Source organism: Xyrauchen texanus, chromosome 9 (genome assembly GCF_025860055.1).
Source record: "Xyrauchen texanus isolate HMW12.3.18 chromosome 9, RBS_HiC_50CHRs, whole genome shotgun sequence".
Classification (NCBI taxonomy): Eukaryota; Metazoa; Chordata; class Actinopteri; order Cypriniformes; family Catostomidae; genus Xyrauchen; species Xyrauchen texanus.
Window position 1 is genome coordinate 6,847,302 of NC_068284.1, and position 22,682 is coordinate 6,869,983.

Genomic DNA, 22,682 nt, shown 5'->3' on the forward strand with positions numbered 1-22,682 from the left:
AGGCATGGACTCTACAAGACACCTGAAGGTGTCCTCTGGTATCTGGCACCAAGACATTACCAGCAGATCCTTCAAGTCCTGTAAATTGCTAGGTGAAGCTGCCATGGATCGGACTTGCTGGTTCAGCACATTCCACAGATGCTCAATCAGATTGAGGTATGGGGAATTTTGTGGCCAGGGCAACACTTAGAACTCTCCATTATATTCTTCAAACCATTACCGAACAATGTGTGCAGTGTGGCAGGGCACATTATCCTGCTTAGAGACATGTCATCAAGAATACCGTTGCCATGAAGGGGTGTACCTTCAATGTTCACACCCCTTGACATTTACTCTATCACTGGCGAATGAAATGTTAATATTTACTTGCCAGTGGCTATTAACAGACTTTTTTTGGTCACATAATGTGAAATTTACTCACATATGTGAGTAATTTACTCACAATTTAGAGGGCTGGATGTTACTTACCTCAAAGATTTGTCGTCCTCCTCTACCAAATGATGTTAGACGGATCCAGGAATACTCCAATGCACATACAGTATCTGCAAGTGTGTGGGTACGCGTGAGTACGCGTGAGTTTACAGCAGGTGAGGATCTGACTGGCGCGTGAGAGAGAAGGCAAAACACAACCTTTAATTTTATGTTATTATGAGACTGAGAAGTGCAAAATATTTTAGATGAGAAGTGTAAAAAAATTTCGGTTTATTATGAGACCGTGGCGGGGCAAATTAGACTGGTCGGGCTGCCAGAGTCTAGACAATTAATGGGAAACACTGCTCAACGCTAGTAAATTAAACAAACATCAAAAACTATTTATGTGCAGTTGTTGAACATACTTTATTGGTTCACATTCAGCCCACATAATAGAAAAGACAATTACATTAATGAAAAGCTAAGAAAACAAGTTTAGAACAGAAACACAATTGTGTTGTGTACAGTTGAAGTCAAAAGTTTACGTACACTTCATACAAGTCATTAAAACTCTTTTTTTTAACCACTCCACAGATGTAATATTAGCCAACTATAGTTTTGGCAAGTAGTTTAGGACATTTACTTTGTGCATGACATGAGTAATTTTTCCAACATTTGTTTACAGACAGTTTCACTTTTAATTGACTATATCATAATTCCAGTGGGTCAGAAGTGTACATACACTAAGTTAACTGTACCTGTACTTGGAAAATTCCAGAAAATGATGTCAAGCCTTTAGACAATTAGCTTCTTATAGGAGGTGTACTGAATGGGAGGTGTACCGGTGGATGTATTTTAAGGCCAACCTTCAAACTCAGTGCCTCTTTGCTTGATGTCATGGGAAAATAAATAAAAAATCACCCAAGACCTCAGAAACAAAAATGGTAGATCTTCACAAGTCTGGTTCATCCTTGGGAGCAATTTCCAAATGCCTGAAGGTGTTCATTTGTACAAACAATGGTACAAAAGTATAAACACCATGGGAACACGTGGCCATGATACTGCTCAGGAAGGAGATGCATTCTGTCCCCTAGAGATCAATGTAGTTTTGTTCGAAAAATGCAAATCAATCCCAGAACAACAGCAAACATCCTTGTAAAGATGCTGGAGGAAACAGGTAGACATGTGTTTATATCCACACGAGTCCTATATCGACATAACCTGAAATACTGCTCAGCAAGGAAGTAGTCACTGCTCCAAAATTGCCATTACAAAGCCAGACTACAGTTTGCAAGTGCACATTTGGATAAAGTTCTTACTTTTTTGGAGAAATGTCCTCTGGTCTAATTAATCAAAAATGTAACTGTTTATACCGACCATCGTTATGTTTTGGAGGAAAAAGGGTGAGGCTTGCAAGCCGAAGAACTCATCCCAACCAAGCATTTTGGGGGTGGAAGCATCATGTTGTTAGGGTGCTTTGCTGTAGGAGGGAATGGTGTTCTTCACAAAATAGATAGCATCATTAGAAAGGAAAATTATGTGGATATATTGAAGCAATATCTCAAGACGTAAGCCAGGTAGTTAAAGGTTGGTCGTAACTGGGTCTTCCAAATGGACAATGATCCTAAGCATACCTCCAAAGTTGTGGCAAAATGACTTATGGACAACAAAGTCCAGGTATTGGGGTGGCGATCACAAAGCCCTGACCTCAAGCCGATAGAAAATTTGTTGGAAGAACTGAAAAGGCATGTGGGAGCAAAGAGGCCTACAAACCTGATTCAGTTACACCAGTTCTGTCTGGAGGAATGGGCCAAAATTCAAGCAACTTATTGTGAGAAGCTTGTGGACGTCTGCCCAAAACGTTTGACCCAAATTAATCAATTTAAAGGCAATACTAACAAATACAAACAAAGTGTATGTAAACTTCTCACCCACTGGGAATGTGATGAAAGAAATTAAAGCTGAAATAAATCATTTTCTCTTCTATTATTCTGACATTACACATTCTTAAAATAAAGTAGTGATCCTAACTGACCTAAGGCAGGGAAGGTTTTCTACAATTAAATGTCAGGATTTGTTAAAAATTTTGTTTAAATGTATTTGGCTAAGGTGTATGTAAACTTCTGACTTCAACTGTATATCGCAAATATGATTTAGTCAATCGACCAACCAGTGATTTAACTTTTTTTTGTTTCAGTGATTCTGGCTGCAAGAGAGCTTTATGCCAGTTAATGGAACTGTAATTTGCTCTATTGGTCCAGCGCTAGATTGGCCCCATTTACACCTGATATTAACATGTGTTTCAGGTGATGCAAACACAAGTGGTCACAGGAGATGCATTTGTGTGACCAGCTGTAAACAGTGATGTCTCCTCTGTCCACTTGTGATTGGATCTTAATACCGGGTGTAAACGTGGTCATTGTCTCAAAATGTTGTATATGTGTTTTTTATGCCTTGCAAATGTAAACATTTGGTTCTCTGTGATGTATTGAAATTTGTTGCAAATTTTGCTGATTAAAATGTTAAAAAGATTTAGAATATGTAGCAAGCTAATATATGAGTTTTTTTTTTTATTGTGACAAAGCTTGAGATAGTTGTGGAAGCATCAGTCTCAATCTGTTGAAAATTATATAAAAAAATACAGTGTAATTTTGTAATTGCAAAGGTATTTACTGCAGCTTTCTTGAAGTCAAGTCATTTATATTGTATAGTGATTTTCACAAACACATAATTCCAAAGCAGCTTTACAGAAAATTATTCTTCACAGAAAAATAAGCTGTAATATATTGATGTCTTTGAGTTATAATAGTGTTGTTTAAAAAAAAGCATTTAAGTAAAATTTTAACCAAATTAAAAACCCTATCAATCAATTATTTGTTGCAACTACACAAATATGATTTATTTATTTTCCTTCATTTATTCCCTCACCTTTATCCCTTCCTTTTTTTCTCCTTGCGCAGTAGGTGGTGATATGCACAAAGAATGTGAATTGGCAAAAATTAGAAGAACTTGAATGTGCATAGGAGGGCTGTATAAAAAAATATACTTATAGACAAAAGGACTTGAATATTGCTTTATAGATTTAACCACTGGAGTCATATGGATTACTTTTATGGTGCCTTTATGTGATTTTTGGATTTTATGTGATTTTTGGATTTTAGCTTCAAAGGCCTGATCATCATTCACTTACATTGTAAGGTCAAATGGAGCTGAAATATTCTTCTAAAAATATTTGTGTTCAGCATAAGAAAGTAATACACATCTTTGATAGCGTGAGGGTGAGTAAATGAGGAGGGCATTCTCACTTTTGGGTGAAATATCAATCTGAAATCTGAAAATTAGTCAATTTTTTTGCAATTTGTCCTCAGGTGTGAATGGTGAGCTTTTAAATTTGAGTGCAAAAAAATTGCAAGCTGTAAAGAAAAAATTTCACCAGAGTTTAAGGGGTTAAGTACCAAGAGGTGTGTAAGAGTGTCAGGGGTTTTTTACACACTTATATAAATTATATTTTTTATGATTATTTCATATCTATTTAAGTTTACTATCACAGAATATCTATTTGTTTGTAATATTATAAGAGAAATGAGTACTATATTCAAACAAATAAACACTAGATGAACTATCATAATGGTGAGTAATCAGTATCCCATATCACTCAACGTTGTGTCAGTTGTAGTGACACAAGGGGTCCCACTTCAAAACGCCATGCACTATCCGTGTTACGTGACTGCCGAGCCAGGTGCAAGTAGGCTGCTGTGTGCTAGAAGCAGCTGGGTCGGCTGCACGTAATCCTGCCCAACGCCCCCAATGAAAGGTGTCATATACCGCTCTTAGGTTCCCAGCACCTGTATGGGAACAGGCAACATGACTTGTATGGGAGCCAGCCAGCCAGCCGCACCTTTTCTCTCTCTATGTTTCTCGTCATAGAGTTAAAAAGTGGCTGGGGCTCTCTTAGTGCTATAGACGCATCAGGGGAAGGTGTCCTTTTCCGTTCCTATTCTTTCAGGGGAAAAGGCCCTGCGGAGACCACAACCTGCCCAGACTGGGGAGAGGTAACTTGTGGCTAATACTCATGGGGGTTGTCAAGCCACCCATGGACATGGTGCGGTGGTAGATCCTGCCTGACAAGGGAGGAATTGCTACAGACACGGCGAATGGGGGCAGCGAGGACTGCCCAAGGGAGATGTGGGTCCTGCCAGCAGGGGGACCGTATTGTGGAAAATACATCACAGGGAGTTGCCTGAAGTGGGAACTATGCCTGTGGAGCCCAAGCCTAACACAGAGCACTCGATTCATGGTGGGTCTGGCGGCGAATTCCTCCTCTGAATTCGCCGGCCAGAGGGCTAGGGAGAAAGAGCATACAGGTAGCGAGAGCTTGGTGGCTAACCTGTGAAAGAAGGCACACTGGATCAACTTGGTGAACACCTGGTCGGCTGTTCTGTATTACCGTGTTCTACCGGCTCGGACATGACAAAACACGGGTTGAGACCGACTCAACCCTGAGGTTGTGGAATCTAGCAAAGGTGTTGGGTGTTGCTCAGCCTGCTGCTCTGCAGATGTCTGCTAGGGAGGTGCCATGGGCCAGTGATATCCAGTGCCCAGAACCGTCCTCCGATTCACCTGTGTCCCGAGAACGCTGCCAATCTAGTTTCAGATTCCCAGCCACACCAACACAGCGAGAGAGACACAAGAAATATATAAAAATAGTATTTTATTATTTTAAGAGTTAAGTTGACAATAACTATATTAAAATAACATCTCAAAAACCCGGGGAGACAATAAAACCATAGATTGTCCAATGTTCTGTCCCAGGGTGAAACAATACCCGAGTCCAGTCCAGCCTGGAGTCAGCTCTGTGTTTCCCCTGTCACCGGCGCACAATATCTTGCTTCAGCGGGACTTCAAACAGCCTATTCCAAATCCAGAAGTCCAGAGCCAGGAATTCCGCAGTGCCGCTCTGCTTCTGTCAGTGGAGAAATCGTAAAATCAAATGGGCAGCCTGCTCGTAGCCGGCAACTTCAAAACAGTCTCACGTGACTAGAATGACGACTTTCCTTTCCTGTACTTCATGCGGGCTCCTCAATAATACTGCCGTATCCGCTGCTCTGCCGACGGCACCTTCACAGAAATTAACAACAACTAAACGACTCCTTTAGCTCGAATGCAAAGAAAACACACACACACGCATCAGTGTGGGAGAAAAAGAACCACTTCCCTTTAGGCGGAGCTTTGTGAGCGTTGATACTGTAAAGTCCAAGAGTCGGCTCCACCAGGCACAAAAGATCCAGGCAGCAGCAACACCGAGGGGAAAGAAGATTCGCAAACCAGTCCGCTACCACACACGGCACGTCCATCCGCCCAGAGCGTTCACTCCTCGGTAAGAGATCTAGCCTCCTTTTATTAGGAATGATCTAATCAGCTGGCAAATTAGATCGCTGATGGGAACGGGGTTCTACAGGTGTGTCAATTAGTGTTTGTTGTTGCAGTTTGTGAAAGAGGGAAAACAGTACTATCAAATGTCCAGCAACATCACAGCAAACAATATAATCAATCCACAGCAAACAAATATAAAGTTTTAGAAGAAACAAATCACTATATCAATCAATAACAATTCCCAAATTTAAATAAGGTTAACCATCAATCACACTGCTCCACTCATTTTATATTATGACAGATGCATACAGCTATACAATCAATTGCTAATGGGCAGTTAGGCTGTTGGTGGACAAATACAGCTATAAATTAAATTGCTAATGGTGGCTCAGTTGGTAGAGCGGGTCACAGGGTTGGTGGTTTGAATCCCGGCCCACACGACTCCACATGCTGAAGTGTCCTTGGGCAAGACACTGAACCCCAAGTTGCTCCCAATAGCAGGCTAGCACCTTACATAGCAGCTCTGTTGCCATTGGTGTATGAATGTGTGTGTGAATGGGTGAATGAGTCACAGTGTAAAGCGATTTGAATACCGTTAAGGCTTAAAAAGGCACTATATAAGTGCAGACCATTTACCATTTACTAATGGGCAGTTAGTCTGTTGGTGGACACATAAACCTATGCAATCAATGCAAATGGGCAGTTAGTCTGTTGGTGGACACATACACCTTTGCAATCAATTGCTAATGGAAAGTTAGGCTGTTGGTGGACACATACACCTTTGCAATCAATGCAAATGGACAGTTAGTCTGTTGGTGGACACATAAAGCTATACAATAAATTGCTAATGGGCATTTAGGCTGTTGGTGGACACATACAGCTATACAATCAATTGGGAATGGGCTGTTTGTCTGTTGGTGGACACATATACCTATACAATCAATTGGAAATGAACAGTTAGTCTGTTGGTGGACACATACACATATACAATCAATTGGAAATGGACAGTTAGTCTGTTGGTGGACACATACACCTATACAATCAATTGGAAATGGACAGTTAGTCTGTTGGTGGACACGTACCAGAGATGGGACCAAGTCACACATGTGCAAGTCTCAAGTAAGTCTCAAGTCTTAACCTTCAAGTCTCAAGTAAGTCCCAAGTATTTTTTTCTTGGGCAAGTCAAGTCAAGTCAAGTCACAGGCTATGTCAAGTCAAGTCCAAGTCAAGTCACCTTATTATTGTAATTTTACCTGCAGAATCTGATCATAATAAAGTGAAAAGACAAGATATAAGTAACTGTCAGTAAATTACAATACTCATGTTCAGTAAAATACATCATGGAATCAAACAAAATTGTAACTTCATAAAATTATTTATTTTTCACTTCTGCCAACAGTGTTTGAAATGTTTTAAATTTTCAACATTGAGTCCATAAAACAAATAACAGCTTAACATCCAACAGACTCCTCTCTGAACACCTCTCTCTCTCTCTCTCTCTCTCTCTCAAACACAGTTACGTACATTAAACTTTGTTACATTTCTCCTCTCTCTCTCACAAACACTCTCTCTCTCACACACACTCTCTCACTCACACACTCTCTCTCTCACACACACTCTCTCTCTCACACACACACACACTCTCTCTCACACACACACACACACACACTCTCTCTCACACACACTCTCTCTCACACTCTCTCTCTCTCACACTCACTCTCTCTCCCACACTCCCACACCCACACTCACTCACTCTCGCGCTCACACACACACACACTCACTCTCGTCTCTCGCGCTCTCACACTCCCACACTCACTCACTCACTCACTCACTCACTCACTCACTCACTCACTCACTCACTCACTCACTCACTCAGAGTATATCCATTAGTCATTACCTCTTTTACAAGGTATTGCACCTTGAGGTACAAGCGCGCGTGAACGTCATGGCAACGTACAAAACAATGTACCTCGCGCGGGAAACACTTAACGTAAATGCGCGTAACTAACGTAAATCAAGCAGGCTAGTATGCAGCATAAGCCACGAAGTGTTGGCGAAATAAAAAATTAATGGACAGATTTTTTTTTTCCAGAAAACTTCTTGCACAAAATAAATTCAAGCACTTTCAAGGACATGTATCTATGTATGTTTATTTTCAAGAACTTTCCAGGGCCTTGAATTTTATTTTTCAGATTCACAAACTTTCAAGGATTTCAAGAACCCATGGGAACCCTGCTATTATACATTAGCTAACTACCAACTAACCAGATAAAATTAACAAATTGACAAGCACTTACTGGGCAGAATGGCTCTTGAAATGGCGGACGAAATTGGAGGTTGTCGTCTGGCTGTCCGCGATCTTAACGTTGCATGTCTTGCAAAGCGCTGTTCGGCTGACATGTTGATGTGTTATCTGATCTAAGTGGGCGTGGTGTGCGTAAGGTACGAGAGGGTATGGCTGATGATAGCCTATAGTGTCGTGATCCAGTCATGACAAAACTATTCTCAGCCTGCGCTCCAGCTGGATCAACTTTATTTTTTAAAATAATGTACATATTTTATATTCAAACTGAAAACATGATGTGATTAACACTCAAGTCATTCAAGTCTTCGTGTCTCAAGTCAAGTCAAGTCCCGAGTCTTTAACTTCCAAGTCCGAGTCAAGTCTCAAGTATTTTATTTTTTGTCAAGTCAAGTCACAAGTCATAAAAATAGCGACTCGAGTTGACTCAAGTCCAAGTCACCAAGTCACAAGTCCCCATGTCTGACACATACAGCTATACAATCAATTGCTAATGGGCAGTTAGGCTGTTGGTGGACACATACAGCTATACAATCAATTGCTAATGGGCAGTTAGTCTGTTGGTGTACATGTACAGCTATAAAATAAATTGCTAATGGACAGTTAGTCTGTTGGTGGACACATACAGCTATACAATTGGAAATGGGCAGTTAGTCTGTTCGTGAACACATACATCTATACAATCAATTGCTAATAGGAAGTTAGTCTGTTGGTGGACACATACAGCTATACAATCAATTGCTAATGGGAAGTTAGGCTGTTGGTTGACACATACACCTATACAATCAATTGGAAATGGGCAGTTAGTCTGTTGGTGGATGCATACAGCTATACAATCAATTTCTAATGGGCAATTATGCTGTTGGTGGTCAAATAAACCTATACAATCAATTGGAAATGGGCAGTTAGTCTGTTGGTGGACACAAGGATAATAGGTCAATACAATAAATTCCAAATGGACATTTAGTGTGTTGGAGGACACGTTACAAATCAATTGGAAATGTGCAGTTAGTCTGTTGGTTGACACAAAGAGCTATAAATTAAACTGCTAATGGGCAGTTAGTCTCTTGTTGGACACAGGGATAATAGGCCAGTACAACAAATTGCAAATGGACATTTAGTGTGTTGGAGGACACATTACAAATCAATTGGAAATGTGCAGTTAGTCTGTTGGAGGACACATACACCTATACAATCAATTGGAAATGGGCAGCTAGTCTGTTGGTGGACACATACACCTATACAATCAATTGGAAATTGGCAGTTAGTCAGTTTGTGGTTACACACCTAAGTCTTTCTGGTCAAAGTGGGCAAAATAGTTGGTTTGGGGTCAGATAGTGTGTCTGTGGACAGCCCCAACCCCTACAGTTGGTCCGGGGTTCTCATTGGACAAATTGGGCAAAATATTCTGTTAGGGGGCAGATAGCGAGTCTGTGGACAGCCACGCCCCCTTCAGGTGGTCCGGGGGACTCTTTGGTCAACTTTGGGAAAAGCAGTTGGTTAAGGGCAGATAGTGGGTATATGGACATCCTCGCCCCTTCCGGGTGTTCAGGGGGTCTCATTGGTCAATTTTTGAAAAATAGTTGGTTAGGGAGCAGATAGTGGGTCTGTGGACAGACCCGCCCCCTCAGGGTGGTCAAGGGGCCCCTTGGTCAATTCGGGAAAAATAGTTGGTTAGGGGGCAAATAGTGGGTCCTACTGGACTGCCCCCTCCGGGTGGTCAGTGGGTCTTACTGGTCAATTTGGGCAAAGTAGTTGGTCAGGGGCAGATAGTGGGTCTGTGGACCACCAGGGTGGCACAGTGGTTTTTGGGGGTCTTTGGGGGGAATTGCATCCCACTCCCCCATTAATATCACTCCCAATCACTCGGCTCCCGGGATGACTCCTCCCTACCCCTCTGTGTCCGCAATTCAGCTGAGGAATTTGCTGACCCAATACACTGCTGGTACTCAGGAATAGGTGCTCTACAGGTCAGGGCTCCTACTTGGACTTCCCCCCTGTGTGTATTTTCCGCGGTATGGTCCCCTTACGAGCGGACCCGCGTCTCCCTTGGGCAGTTCCCACTGCCCCTGTCACCATGTATGGAGCAACTCCTCCCTCCGAAGAGGCGGGATCTACCACCGTGCCACTTCCCACATATGACCTTGTGGCAGGGTGGAAGGCGGGGCCGGGTCGTGATCATACACACCCGGTCCCTTATCAGGCAAATTAAGCCTCCGAGAGGGATAAAGGCCGATGACAGAAGGTGATGCGACGAGAGAGAGATAGTTTACGGACATGTCCGTCATATGTGTGTGTTTGTCTATTGTTTAAGTTTTATATCAAAATATTATTTATATCGTAAAGCCGGTTCTTGCCTCCTCCTTTTCATTGACTCCTTTACAGACCTAAAAGCCCATGTGGTGTATGTCACCACTCTTTCCTCCCCCTCTCTGGGCAGGTGTGGTCTCCGCAGGGTCTTTTCCCCCTTAAAGAATATGAAACTGGGTAAGACCCCCTTCCCCGATGCGTGTAAGGGCCCCACCCATTGACTCTATGCGAGAAACATAGAGAGAAAAGAGGCCCGGCTAGGCTCGGCCCGTTCCCAGGTTGGCAAGCTTCCCTTGTTCCCCTATCTAGGAGAAACTATAAGGATTCCGACGACTTTATGGGGCATTGGGGGAAGGGTACGTGCAGTCTGATACAGCTGGTCGTTTTGGCACGTCACGTACCTGCCCGCTCCTGTGTCAGCAGAACAATTACACAGCTCAGCACATGGCATGATTTAAATTGGACCCCTAGTATCGCTTGTTCGACACAGCGTCGAAGTGAGCGACAGACAGGGAACGTCTGGGTTACGTATGTTACCTCCATTCCCTGATGGAGGGAACGATATGTTGCGACCTCCCGGCCATGTCACTGAGCCGAGCCACTGTTGTGGCCGGATAATTTCCGGCTCCTCAGAAAAATCCTGAATGAAACAGATGTATTTCCCGTATGAAGGAAAACCACCTGAAACTCAATCCAGCCAAAATTGAACTCCTGGTCTTTCCTGCCAACCCTGCTGTTGAACACAATATCACCGTGCAGCTGGGTTCGACTACAGTAATGCCTTCAGAAATCGAGGGGTAACCATTGATGACAACAAAATTTCATGGACCACATCTCAAAGACTGCAAGATCATGTAGATTTACACTCTACAATATCAGGAAGATAAGACCCTTCTTATCTGAACATCCCACACAACTGTTTGTTCAGTCACTTGTCATAACTAGACTGGACTACTGTATCGCTCTCATTGCAGGCCTCCCTGCATGTGCAATTATACCTCTGCAAATGATGCAGAATGCAGCAGCATGTCTGTCTTTAATGAACCAAAGATGGCACATGGTAAACCACTCTTTGTCTCTCTCCACTGGCTACCGGTTGATGCACGTATCAAATTCAAGGCTCTGATGCTGGCATACAGAACAGTCATTGGCTAAGGAACGTCGCCTTGTTGTACCAACACAAAGAGGCACCAAAACATTTTCTCTGACTTTCAGCTTCATCATACCATGTTGGTGGAATGACCTCATCAACTCCATCTGTGAAGCAGACTCACTCTCTGTCTTAAAAAAAAACAACTTAAAACTAATCTTTTCCAAGAGCACTTAACTAGTCACTAACAAAAAAAAACAAAAAAACATTTGCACTTGTATATGTTTTGAATACTATTCTGATGCTAGTGAAACTTTGTAATATGGCACCACTGTCTCCATGAGATGATTCGCTTATGTTTTCGAACCTTTCTCATATTCTGCTCTTGTGGCACATCTGATACAAATGCTGTACAATGCAATTAATCAATCTCCATAAAGTCAGTTCTTTCATGTTTCATGTACATATATGCCAGTTTAATAAGCTCACTTCCTACTGTGTTATTTATGTCATTGTGTAGTTGCCATTCATAAGCATATAAATGTGTGTTCCCTCTCGAGAGGTCTCTCCTATTGCGTAAGTAGCTTACGCTATGGGAAAACTCCGTTTCTCGAGAAATATTGAAGTCTTTATGTAAAACGCAATGCAGCTGCACAGCAGACAGCAATGAGCGAGGCAGCTCGGTCATTGGCTGTGCTGCGGCAACTTGCTCGAACCAATGGCGGGGCGACTCTGAACGCGCGACCAATGGGCGCGCGCTTCGCGCTGGCGCGCTCAGAGCCCGCCAAGATGGGTGTGGCTAGGGCTATATATTAGGCGCCCCGTCATGAGAGTTCTTTAGATTTAATCTCCTTCAGCGAAGACCTTCTCTTCGCTGGATCCTCCGGATTATTGGAGTCTTTTCGCCCGCCGTCGACAAGCCTACAGCAGGACTGCTACGAGGACACTGGCGCCTTCAGCCGCCTTCAAAGCCTTCTGCTATGCCATCCGGCGCGCATCACCCTGATATCCTTTTGCTAAGCTACTTTGCAAGTGTTCGCCTCTGCGACGCTTTTTGTATTTTAGTAAAAGAGCAATTTTCGAGGCATTGTTCCAAATGCCTTCCACCTGCGCCTCGTGCAGAGGCCTTCTTCCTGACGGGGACCGTCACATTATCTGCACTCGCTGCCTGGGACCCGACCACACAGAAGCTGCTCTCACTCGAGGCGGATGCCCCGAATGTGACTCCCTGGGCCTCACCGAGCTGCGCGCTCGCTTCGCCGCCTTCGCCGCGAACGAGCCTGCTACCACCGTGCTGCCGTCCCCTTGGTTCGAGCCGCGCAAGAAAAAATGCAGCTCACAGAGGCCGCCAGAGCACGCGGACTTCAGTGACGTCACGCCGGGCCAGTCCCCGCGTGCTTCACCACTACCCAAGAACTCCCCACCGCCAGTCCATTTCACGCAGGCGGACCAGCACCCCTCCAACAGAGCGGTGGGTCTCGTCTCATTCGGCACGTCAGGGGACGACGGTGAAAAGGATGACAGCCTTTCCATTGACGCTGCATCCGACGACTGGCCGGGCTCGGCCTTTGACCCCGCGCCGTCGACATTAGCGGACACGAGCACGGGCACCAGCATGGACTCGGAGATCGTCCGCATCCTATCTATAGCCGTGGAAGACCTCGGGCTTGACTGGTCTTCTCCGGAAGAACCCTTCCGCAGCTGGCTGGACGAGTGGTTCCTACAGGGGCGCCGGCAGGCCCCTCGACAGATACCCTCCCCTTTCTTCCCTGAAGTTCACGACGAACTCACAAAGTCGTGGAAAGCCCCGCACTCTGCTCGCCTGAAGCCTTCTTTCTCTTCCTCGCTCTCCTCGGTAGACGGCGCGAGAGAAAGAGGCTACGAGGGAACCCCGCCCCTCGAGGAGGCTGTGGCCAACCATCTGTGCCCACCCTCCACCGCTGGATGGAAAGCCAAAGCTTCTCATCCCTCGAAGCCCTGCCGATCTACCTCAGCTCTCGCCGGTCGCGCATACGCCGCCGCCGCCGGCCAAGCTGCGTCAGTGCTTCATTCCATGGCTGTTCTGCAAATTTATCAGGCCAAACTTCTCCGCACCATGGACGAGTCTGGACCTGAACCTGAGGCTTTCAAGAACCTGCGCAGCGCCACTGATGTAGCCCTGCGAGCCACAAAGGCCACCGCCCAATCCATCGGCCGGGCCATGGCTAACCTGACTGTCCTTGAGCGCCATCTGTGGCTGACGCTAACAGAGATGAAGGACGCGGATAAGGCGCCATTCCTCGAGGCGCCTATCACTCCAAGCGGCCTGTTCGGACCGGCGGTAAGAGAGTTCGCTGAACGCTTCACTGAAGCTCGGAAGGATTCGCAGGCTATGCATCACTTCCTGCCCAAGCGCTCCAGCTCGTCACAGAGCCGCCAGAGACCGCCTCAGCAGCAGCAGTGAGCCAGAGCGGCGCCTCCTGTCTCCCAGCCAAAAAACAGACCTGAAACAGACGCTCGACGCCGCTCGCATTCCGCTAACCGAAAGCAGCCGCCTGAGCGACGGGGACCTCGGCCCAAGATCGTGCTGAACCCGGAGCCTCGTAAGTCTTCCTAGCCATAGGAAGAAAAAGAGAGAGTGCGTGTCTCGCAAAAGCCGGACCACTCTCTCCAAAACATGTAAAATATTACCCAGTCCCCTTACAGGCGGCTGGAAATGTCTGTACAGCAGTCAATGGGCCAGTCACAGAACTCGCTCACCTGCAATCAAACGCCGTTTTAACGGCGACACACAAAAAACACAAAAAGAGTCATTTTCTGCTTGTGTCACTAAGGGGTCACGTGTCCACACTAAAGTGCGCATTCCCACATATCAATACTGTCCAAACAGTGCCGAATACTTCCCCAGCTACAGCTGGACGCCCCATAAATGTAGATCGTGTGCCTATTGTCATGCATGCCTACTACAGTATATGCACCCCCACCCATAAGCGCTGCCCATACAGTTTCAAACAGTTCTCTGGCTCATGCCGCGAGCATCACAGATGTGACGCGCGAGCCAAGAAACTCCCCGCTAAGAGCGGGAAGCTTTATGAAAGTGGCGCGCGTGCCTGTAATCTCACACGCACCCCTGCACTCGGCACTCAACAAAGCTGCTCAGCGCGCCCCCACGCTTCTGAGAGCTGTAAGCTCAGTGTTAGCACAAGGCGATTCGCCGGTGGGGCCCATACGTCACTGCGACACGCCCCCAGCCAGCATTCAGCCCATATCTGTGCGAGCAAAAGCCTGGGAAAAAATCCCCGACATACCGAAATGGGTTTTGAACATAATAAAGCACGGTTACTCGCTTCAATTCGCTCGCAGACCACCCCGCTTTTCAGCGGTGGTCGAGACGAAAGTGAGGAAAGATGTTTCACATGTTCTACGCACCGAGGTGCTCAAACTGATAGAGAAGGGCGCTATAGACACTGTCCCTCCCTCTATGAGTGAGGCGGGTTTTTACAGCCGCTATTTTCTCGTCCCAAAAAAGGACGGTGGCCTCCGCCCCATCCTAGATCTCAGACATCTGAACAAAGCTTTAATGATTCGCTCGTTCAGAATGTTAACGACCAAACATATCCTCGTGCAAGTTCGCCCCGGGGATTGGTTTCTATCAGTGGATTTGAAAGACGCTTACTTTCACATTCCGATAGCGCCTCATCACGGGCCTTTTCTGAGATTCAGCTTCGAAGGACAGTCATACCAGTACACAGTACTACCATTCGACCTATCATTGGCCCCCGTACATTCACGAAATGTATGGACGCAGCACTTTCCCCTGAGACAGCGGGAGTGCGAATACTGAATTACCTCGACGATTGGCTAATCATAGCACAATCAGAGAGTCAGTTAACAATGCACAGATCTTGGATTATCAGCCATCTAGAATGCCTGGGTCTGAGAATCAATTTTGCAAAGAGCGTGCTATCCCCCAGCCAAAATATCTCCTTTCTGGGAATAGTGCTAGACTCAGTGCAGATGACGGCGCGCCTCTCATCAGAGCGCGCGCTCGCCATTCGGCACCTTGCAACATCATTCAGAGCGGGCACACACACCCCGTCAAATGATTTCAAAGGATGCTCGGTCTCATGGCCTCGGCATCAGCTGTACTCCAGCTAGGATTGCTGCACATGCGTCCTCTCCAACGCTGGCTCAAGAGCCGTGTCCCCACTCACGCGTTGCGCTCGGGCCACTTTTTAATCAGAGCGAATCATGGCTGTATAAAAGCCCTGACGCCCTGGAAAGCCGTCAACTGGTATCAAACCGGCGTGAGTCTGGGCATGAACACACGGAGAAAAATGATCACGACAGATGCCTCCAAAATAGGATGGGGGGCCCTTTACGAGGGCAGGCCTGTCTCCGGCTTTTGGTCAAACCCGGAAAAGTGCCTACATATAAACTGTCTGGAAATGAAAGCGGTCGCCTTGGCTCTCAGAGCCCTGCTTCCGTACCTGAAAAACAAACACGTCCTGGTCCGAACGGACAACATGACAGTAGTATCGTATATAAATCGCCAGGGTGGACTCAGGTCGAGCTCCCTGCACTCTATGGCCAGGGAGCTCATCTTATGGTCACAGCACAACCTGCGCTCGCTGAGAGCAGCGCATGTGCCAGGTGTCCTGAACCAGGGAGCGGACATGCTGTCCAGAGACAAAGTTCTCCCAGGGGAATGGTCTCTCCACCCCCTGACGGCTCAGTGGATATGGCAAACCTTTGGCGAGGCAGAGGTCGACCTCTTCGCCTCCAGGGAAAATGCGCACTGCCCTCTTTTCTTCTCAAAAAGCACGGACGCGCTCGCCCAAGTCTGGCCGAACCGCCCCTTGTATGCTTTTCCCCCGATCGCGATGCTACCTCAAGTCATCAGTCGGATCAGGGAAGTGAAATGTGCAGTGTTCCTGGTAGCCCCACTCTGGAAGAACCAGACGTGGTTTCCAGAACTGATGCAGATGATGCAATCTGCCCCATGGCCGATTCCGTTGAGGCTGGACCTCCTCAGGCAGGCCAACGGGATGATTCTTTATCCCTGCCCCGATCTGTGGGCCCTTCATGCATGGCCCCTCAACGGGTTCCCGAGAACCTCCCCAGTGGAGTGTTGAGAACCACCACTGAGGCGCGAGCGCCCTCTTCGAGGCGCTTATATGCCCAAAAGTGGAAAGTGTTCAGTGACTGGTGTGATACCAAGAGCTTGAACCCCAAATCGTGCGAGATACCAAGTGTACTCGCCTTCTTGCAAGAGCTGCTGGAGGCGGGCCGCACACCCTCCACGCTGAAAGTCTACGTGGCTGCCATAGCGGCGTCACACAATCCTGACAAGGGACGCTCATTAGGGAAAAATGACCTAATCATTCGTTACCTGGCCACGATCCTGGACACACTCAAGAGTGCCCCGTTCGAACCTCTCCGAACCGTGCACCTTAAACAGCTCTCGCTCAAAACTGCGCTCTTGCTGGCGCTCGCCTCAGTCAAGAGAGTGGGCGACCTGCACGCGCTGTCATCAAGCGCTGCTTGCCTGGAATTTGGACCTAACGACTGCAGAGTTGTCCTTAGGCCAAAGCATGGGTATATTCCTAAAGTGCTCTCCACACCCTTCAGAGTACAGGTTATATCTCTGGCAGCGCTATCGTCTCCAGCAGACGAAAGCGACGCTAATTTATTCTGCCCGGTCAGGGCGCTCAGAGTATATTTGGAACGTTCTGCCCCGTTCAGACAGACGGAACAATTATTCGGTATGCTTTGGCGGCCGCACTAAAGTCTCGCAGTTTCAAAGCAAAGAATATTCGGCTGGATAGTGGATGCTATAGCACTGGCTTATGAAGCCAAGGGCCTTCAATGCCCCTTAGGCGTCAGAGCTCACTCTACGAGGAGCATGGCCTCCTCGTGGGCGTGGTCGAGTGGGATACCCATTGAAGATATTTGTGCGGCGGCAGGCTGGGCCTCGCCTTCGACATTTATCAGGTTTTATAACCTACAGGTCCCCTCATGGCATTCCAACATTCTATCAGCCTGACTGTAGTATGAACTGGAGTATGTATTTGCTGAGCATTATCTCCTCCCTTATAAGGTCCGTCTCTGACTGACTTAGAGGGTTTTTTATACATATCAGTAAGTAGAAAAAAAAAAAATCAGTACATAAGATATGTGCTTATTTTTTTACAATGAGCGCCCCACCATGGGCCACCTTGGGGCAAAGGCGCTCTGTATTATCCCATTATATAGCTTGCCGTTGGCCGGCTCGTTGAATAATCACTTTGCTTTAAGGCTCAGGCATCTGCCTCTGGCTTTATAGAGCGAAGTCAGCACACACGGCGTTTTGCATGGTGTTCCCATAGCGTAAGCTAATTACGCAATAGGAGAGACCTCTCGAGAGGGAACGACTCGGTTACTAACGTAACCTCGGTTCCCTGAGAGGAGGGAACGAGTATTGCGTAAGCTGCCGTGCTTGTGCTTGGTCAGTTCGCTTCAGTCGATTGAACCTAAAGAACTCTCATGACGGGGCGCCTAATATATAGCCCTAGCCACGCCCATCTTGGCGGGCTCTGAGCGCGCGAGCGCGAAGCACGCACCCATTGGTCGCGCGTTCAGAGTCGCCCCGCCATTGGTTCGAGCAAGTTGCCACAGCACAGCCAATGACCGAGCTGCCTCACTCATTGCTGTCTGCTGTGCAGCTGCAATGCGTTTTACATAAAGACTTCAATATTTCTCGGGAAACGGAGTTTTCCCATAGTGTAAGCTACTTACGCAATACTCTTTCCCTCCTCTCAGGGAACCGAGGTTACGTTAGTAACCGAGTCGTTTTGTCATTTTGCATTTTGCTATCATGTTTTCTGGTGGGTCAACAATTTCCTCCCTGGCCACAACTACCTCTGTGGAGCCTGCTACCAAACAGATGCCCAAAGCGCACATTAAAACACAATCCAACAAATTTATTGGACAGCAGTCTGTCAGCAAGAAGTAATGTTTGACATTGCCCTTTAAATTGTCAGTTACAGACAAAGGTGTTGTATTGTATTCTTTTGCAACATTCCCCATAACCGCAATTGTTTTTACAAATCTGCCATTTAACTTTGGCTTTGGGTTTAATTCCTTTGTCATTATCACTGACTCTGTGGCACCAGAGTCTCCCAAAAATGTGATTGGTGTGATTCTTACTGTCAAAGTGTGTTTTGGCCTCACCCTAGAGGTCCCATCAGAAAACATGGTATATAGCGTGTCATGGAAAAATACATGTTGAAATCTCTGGCTAGGTTTCCTCAGAAGTCGCCTGATCTGATCTTCGTTGTTGACCCCAGGGTTGCCTCGTCTTGTGCTGCTTCATCTGATCGTTCGTTCTGCTGATCTCGGCATTGCCCAGTGGGAGCTTAGCTCAGTGAGAGCTGAGTATTTTAGACACTGAGACAAGTTGGTTCTGTCCCTGTCTGACATTTTCTTTCCCTGATGTTTGATTCTGTGAGCCAGCCTGCATTTGTTTTCTAGTCTGCCTGAAACACTGCATGCTTTTTCTGCCTCCTTTTTGACATACCTTCATATTCTTCCATACTCTTCTTTTCCTTTTCCTCTGACCTGTCTTTTAATTATTTCAAATGTTGTGTGCTGACATTTCCTGATTTTCTTTTTTACTATCGTTCAAACCCATTTCAGTACTTTGTTTTACTATAAATCTCCACTTTGACTTTCAGAAAGTGTAAGTGAAGTTTCATTGTAAAAAAGGACATACATATTTAGCTGTTTTCACACACACACACACACACACACACACACACACACACACACACACACACACACACACACACACACACACACACACACACACACACACACACTTATCATATTGCTTTTGAATGCATATATTTAACAACTAAAATTATATTGATACTTTTTATGATGCCATTATGTGATATTTGGAAATTGAAAGGTCTTGCCACCATTCACTTGCATTGTATGGCCCTAGAGAGCTGAAATATTCCTCTAAAAAAATTAATTTGTGTTCAGTAGAAGATAGAAAGACATGATACACATCTAGGATGGCATGAAGGTGAACTTTTGGGTGAACTATCCCTTTAAGTGAATTAAAAAGGTGTCAAGACATTATAATCCCATTATTACATTTTTCAAATGAATCATAATCATATTAATAATAATAAAAAAAATTATATCAGACAAATGTGTCCGACAAGTTCTTTTTTTTATCGATTCTGTTGCTTTCTTTTTAAACCTAAATTTAACCCCACAACCTCTGTGAAGGATTTTGTGGCAATAATTTCACAACAATAATTTATTCATAAATTATAAACATACAGTATATGACACGTCATGTATTGATATTATTATTATTATTATTATTATTATTATTATACCAAAGACCTAAAGATTTTATTTGCACCTAAATGGGTTGTTATTTTTTTGTTAACAAGATATATTAAACAAAGAATAAAAACTGCCCGCTAACACTACTAACTTTATTATTATTATTATTATTATTATTATTATTATTACATGAATTTTGCGCTTTTAGTCAAAACGTCTCGGAGTGAAAGGACTTTTATTTTGTTTCTATGAACCGCAATGTGCGTTCGTGGCGTCATCAAGCTGCGCCGTGAATTCTGTTGTCGTTTGACTGCAGAAAGGTTTGTGATTTTGAGAGTTTAATGGGTTTAAAATTTTACAAAAAAAAATCTAAATTGAGTTGGTGTTTTAAATGTGTTATAACTATTTTTTTTAACTTGATTGAGATCATTTTAATGTATTAATATGAAATAAGTGCGTCTAGGTTATTACCGAATATACATATCATCATAATGTTTTATGTGAAGTTCTGACAGTTGGCCTCGTAAATGCAGCAACATGTTTGTGTTGTTTTCTGTGCTGCTTTCCACATTTCCACATGAGAAACAGAAATAAGAATTTCAATTTTTTTTTCTTTCTGTTGATTTTTCCAACATCTTCAACGTGATGAAGAAAAGTTTCCAGATACGGAAAAAACTCCAGATGAATCGACTGTGATCTGTGTGACAAACTGCTGTAAAGATGGAGTTTATTAAAGAAGAGAGTGAAGACATCAGTATTACACAAACATGTGGAATAAAAACTGAAGATACTGAAGAACAAAGAGGTTTGTATTTATTCTTTATTCATCATTAGAAGTTTTACTTTTAAAGATATTAATAGTACTTATGAAATATATGTATAAAATTGTGTTGTCACAATATCAAAATGATACCAGCAAAATTTCATGATTCTCGGTATAGCAAAAAATATGTAGTTTGCTTTTGAACACACTCGTTAAGCCTGATAAAATGTTTAATTTCAATGTAAATAATACATTAAATGGAGTGACTTTTTGCACTACAATAATCAATTGGAAACAGAAATTAAAGGGATAGTTCATCCAAAAATGAAAATTCTCTCATAAATTATTAATCTTCATGTCATCCCAGCTGTGTCCAGAAAATCACAGACAGTCAGCATAAATGTCATCCATACGACTCCAGCGGTTAAATTAATGTATTCTAAAATGGTGCGACAAAAAATATCAATATTTAAGTACTCTTTAACTATAAGTCAATGCTTCAGCTTTTTTTCTTTAACCCTCCTGTTATATTTGGGGTCAAACTGACTCAATTTTGTAATCTCTTAAAAATATGATAAACTTTTTAGAATAACTTTTCTTTTTCTTAATCTTTCTGACTTTTCCCAGATCTATTAGACAAACACATAAATATGTACTTCACATGTTTCAGAGTTTTTAAATCCTTGTACACATTTTGACCACAACCTATTTTATGGTAACCTGGAAAAATGTACAGCTTTAATTAATATAAAATTAATGATATTGTCAACTTATTACAAAAGTGTCCCATACCTTTATGCCCTAACATGAGTTTTTCTCTATTAGAGAGCTTTTATGAGTTTCTGTGAATGCTTGATTCTCAATGAAGAATGCAAGTGTTTTTAAGTAGGGCCCTACTGATATCTGTTGAATTATTCCCCAAAACTTTATCTTTTTTTCAATTGAATTATCAAAATTTTGTCTAATCAAATAAATTCTTAATATTTAAAAAAAGAAGAAAATAACTTTTCAACAAACCATTGCTTCTTTTAACAATCTTTTGTTCAGTACAACAGCACTCTTGCTTGTGATATAGTGCTTAATTATTATTATGATTTATTGTTACTTCAGTGAATATTATATTTTTTCTATTTTATCGTCTAGCTTTTATTTTGAATCATGCTTAAAATGTAAAAATATAAAATTCTTCATAGTAGTTTAAAAACCAAAAAGAAAATGTCCGTCCATCCATCCATCTTCAACCGCTTATCCGAAGTTGGGTCGCAGAGGCAGCAGCTCCAGCAGGGGGCCCCAAACTTCTCTATCCTGAGCCACTTTAACCAGCTCTGACTGCATTCCCAGGCCTGTGTGGAGATATAATCTCTCCACCTAGTCCTGGGTCTTCCCCGAGGCCTCCTCCAGCTGGGCGTGCCTGAAACACCTCCTTAGGGAGGCGCCCAGGGGGCATCCTTACCAGATGCCCAAACCACCTCAGCTGGCACCTTTAGACACAAAGGAGCAGCGGCTCTAATCCGAGCTCCTCATGGATGACTGAGCTCCTCACCCTATCTCTAAGGGAGAAGCCCGCCACCCTTCTGAGGAAACCCATTTCGGCCGCCTGTACTCATGACCTAGTTCTTTCGGTCATGACCCAGCCTTCGTGACCATAGGTGAGGGTAGGACCGAAAATTGATCGGTAGATCGAGAGCATCGCCTTCCGGCTCAGCTCTCTTTTCGTGACAACGATGTGATAGAGCGAGTGCAATACCACCGCACCCCGCTGCCCCGATTCTCCAGCCAACCTCCCGCTCCATTGTCCCCTCACTCGTGAACAAGATCCCGAGGTACTTGAACTCCTACACTTGGGGCAATACCTCCTTCCCTACCCGGAGTATGCACTCCTTCGGTTTCCTGCTGAGAACCATGGCCTCAGATTTGGAGGTGCTAATCCTCATCCCAGCCACTTCACACTCGACTGCCAAGCGATCCAGTGAGAGCTGAAGTCAAAGGACCGATGATGACATGAAGACCACATCATCTGCAAAAAGCAGCGATGAGATCCCCAGCCCACCGAACTGCACCCCTTCCCCACCCCGACGACACCTCGATATGCTGTCCATGAATATCACAAA

At 44.6% G+C, this 22,682-nt stretch overlaps 1 protein-coding gene across 4 annotated transcripts in view; it reads left to right on the top strand.

Moving 5' to 3' along the window:
- LOC127649572 (gastrula zinc finger protein XlCGF8.2DB-like) overlaps positions 1-22,682 on the top strand; it is a 125,340-nt gene that overhangs the window by 97,506 nt on the left and 5,152 nt on the right. Inside the window, exons 1-2 of one of the 4 annotated variants that reach the window (XM_052134746.1) lie at positions 20,078-20,128; positions 20,460-20,613. In XM_052134746.1, the coding sequence (XP_051990706.1) occupies positions 20,529-20,613 (85 nt within the window). In that variant the 5' untranslated portion in view covers positions 20,078-20,128; positions 20,460-20,528. Of the gene's footprint in view, positions 1-20,077; positions 20,129-20,459; positions 20,614-22,682 lie in introns of those variants that run through there. The other 3 variants (XM_052134747.1, XM_052134748.1, XM_052134749.1) reach the window with 3 other exon arrangements.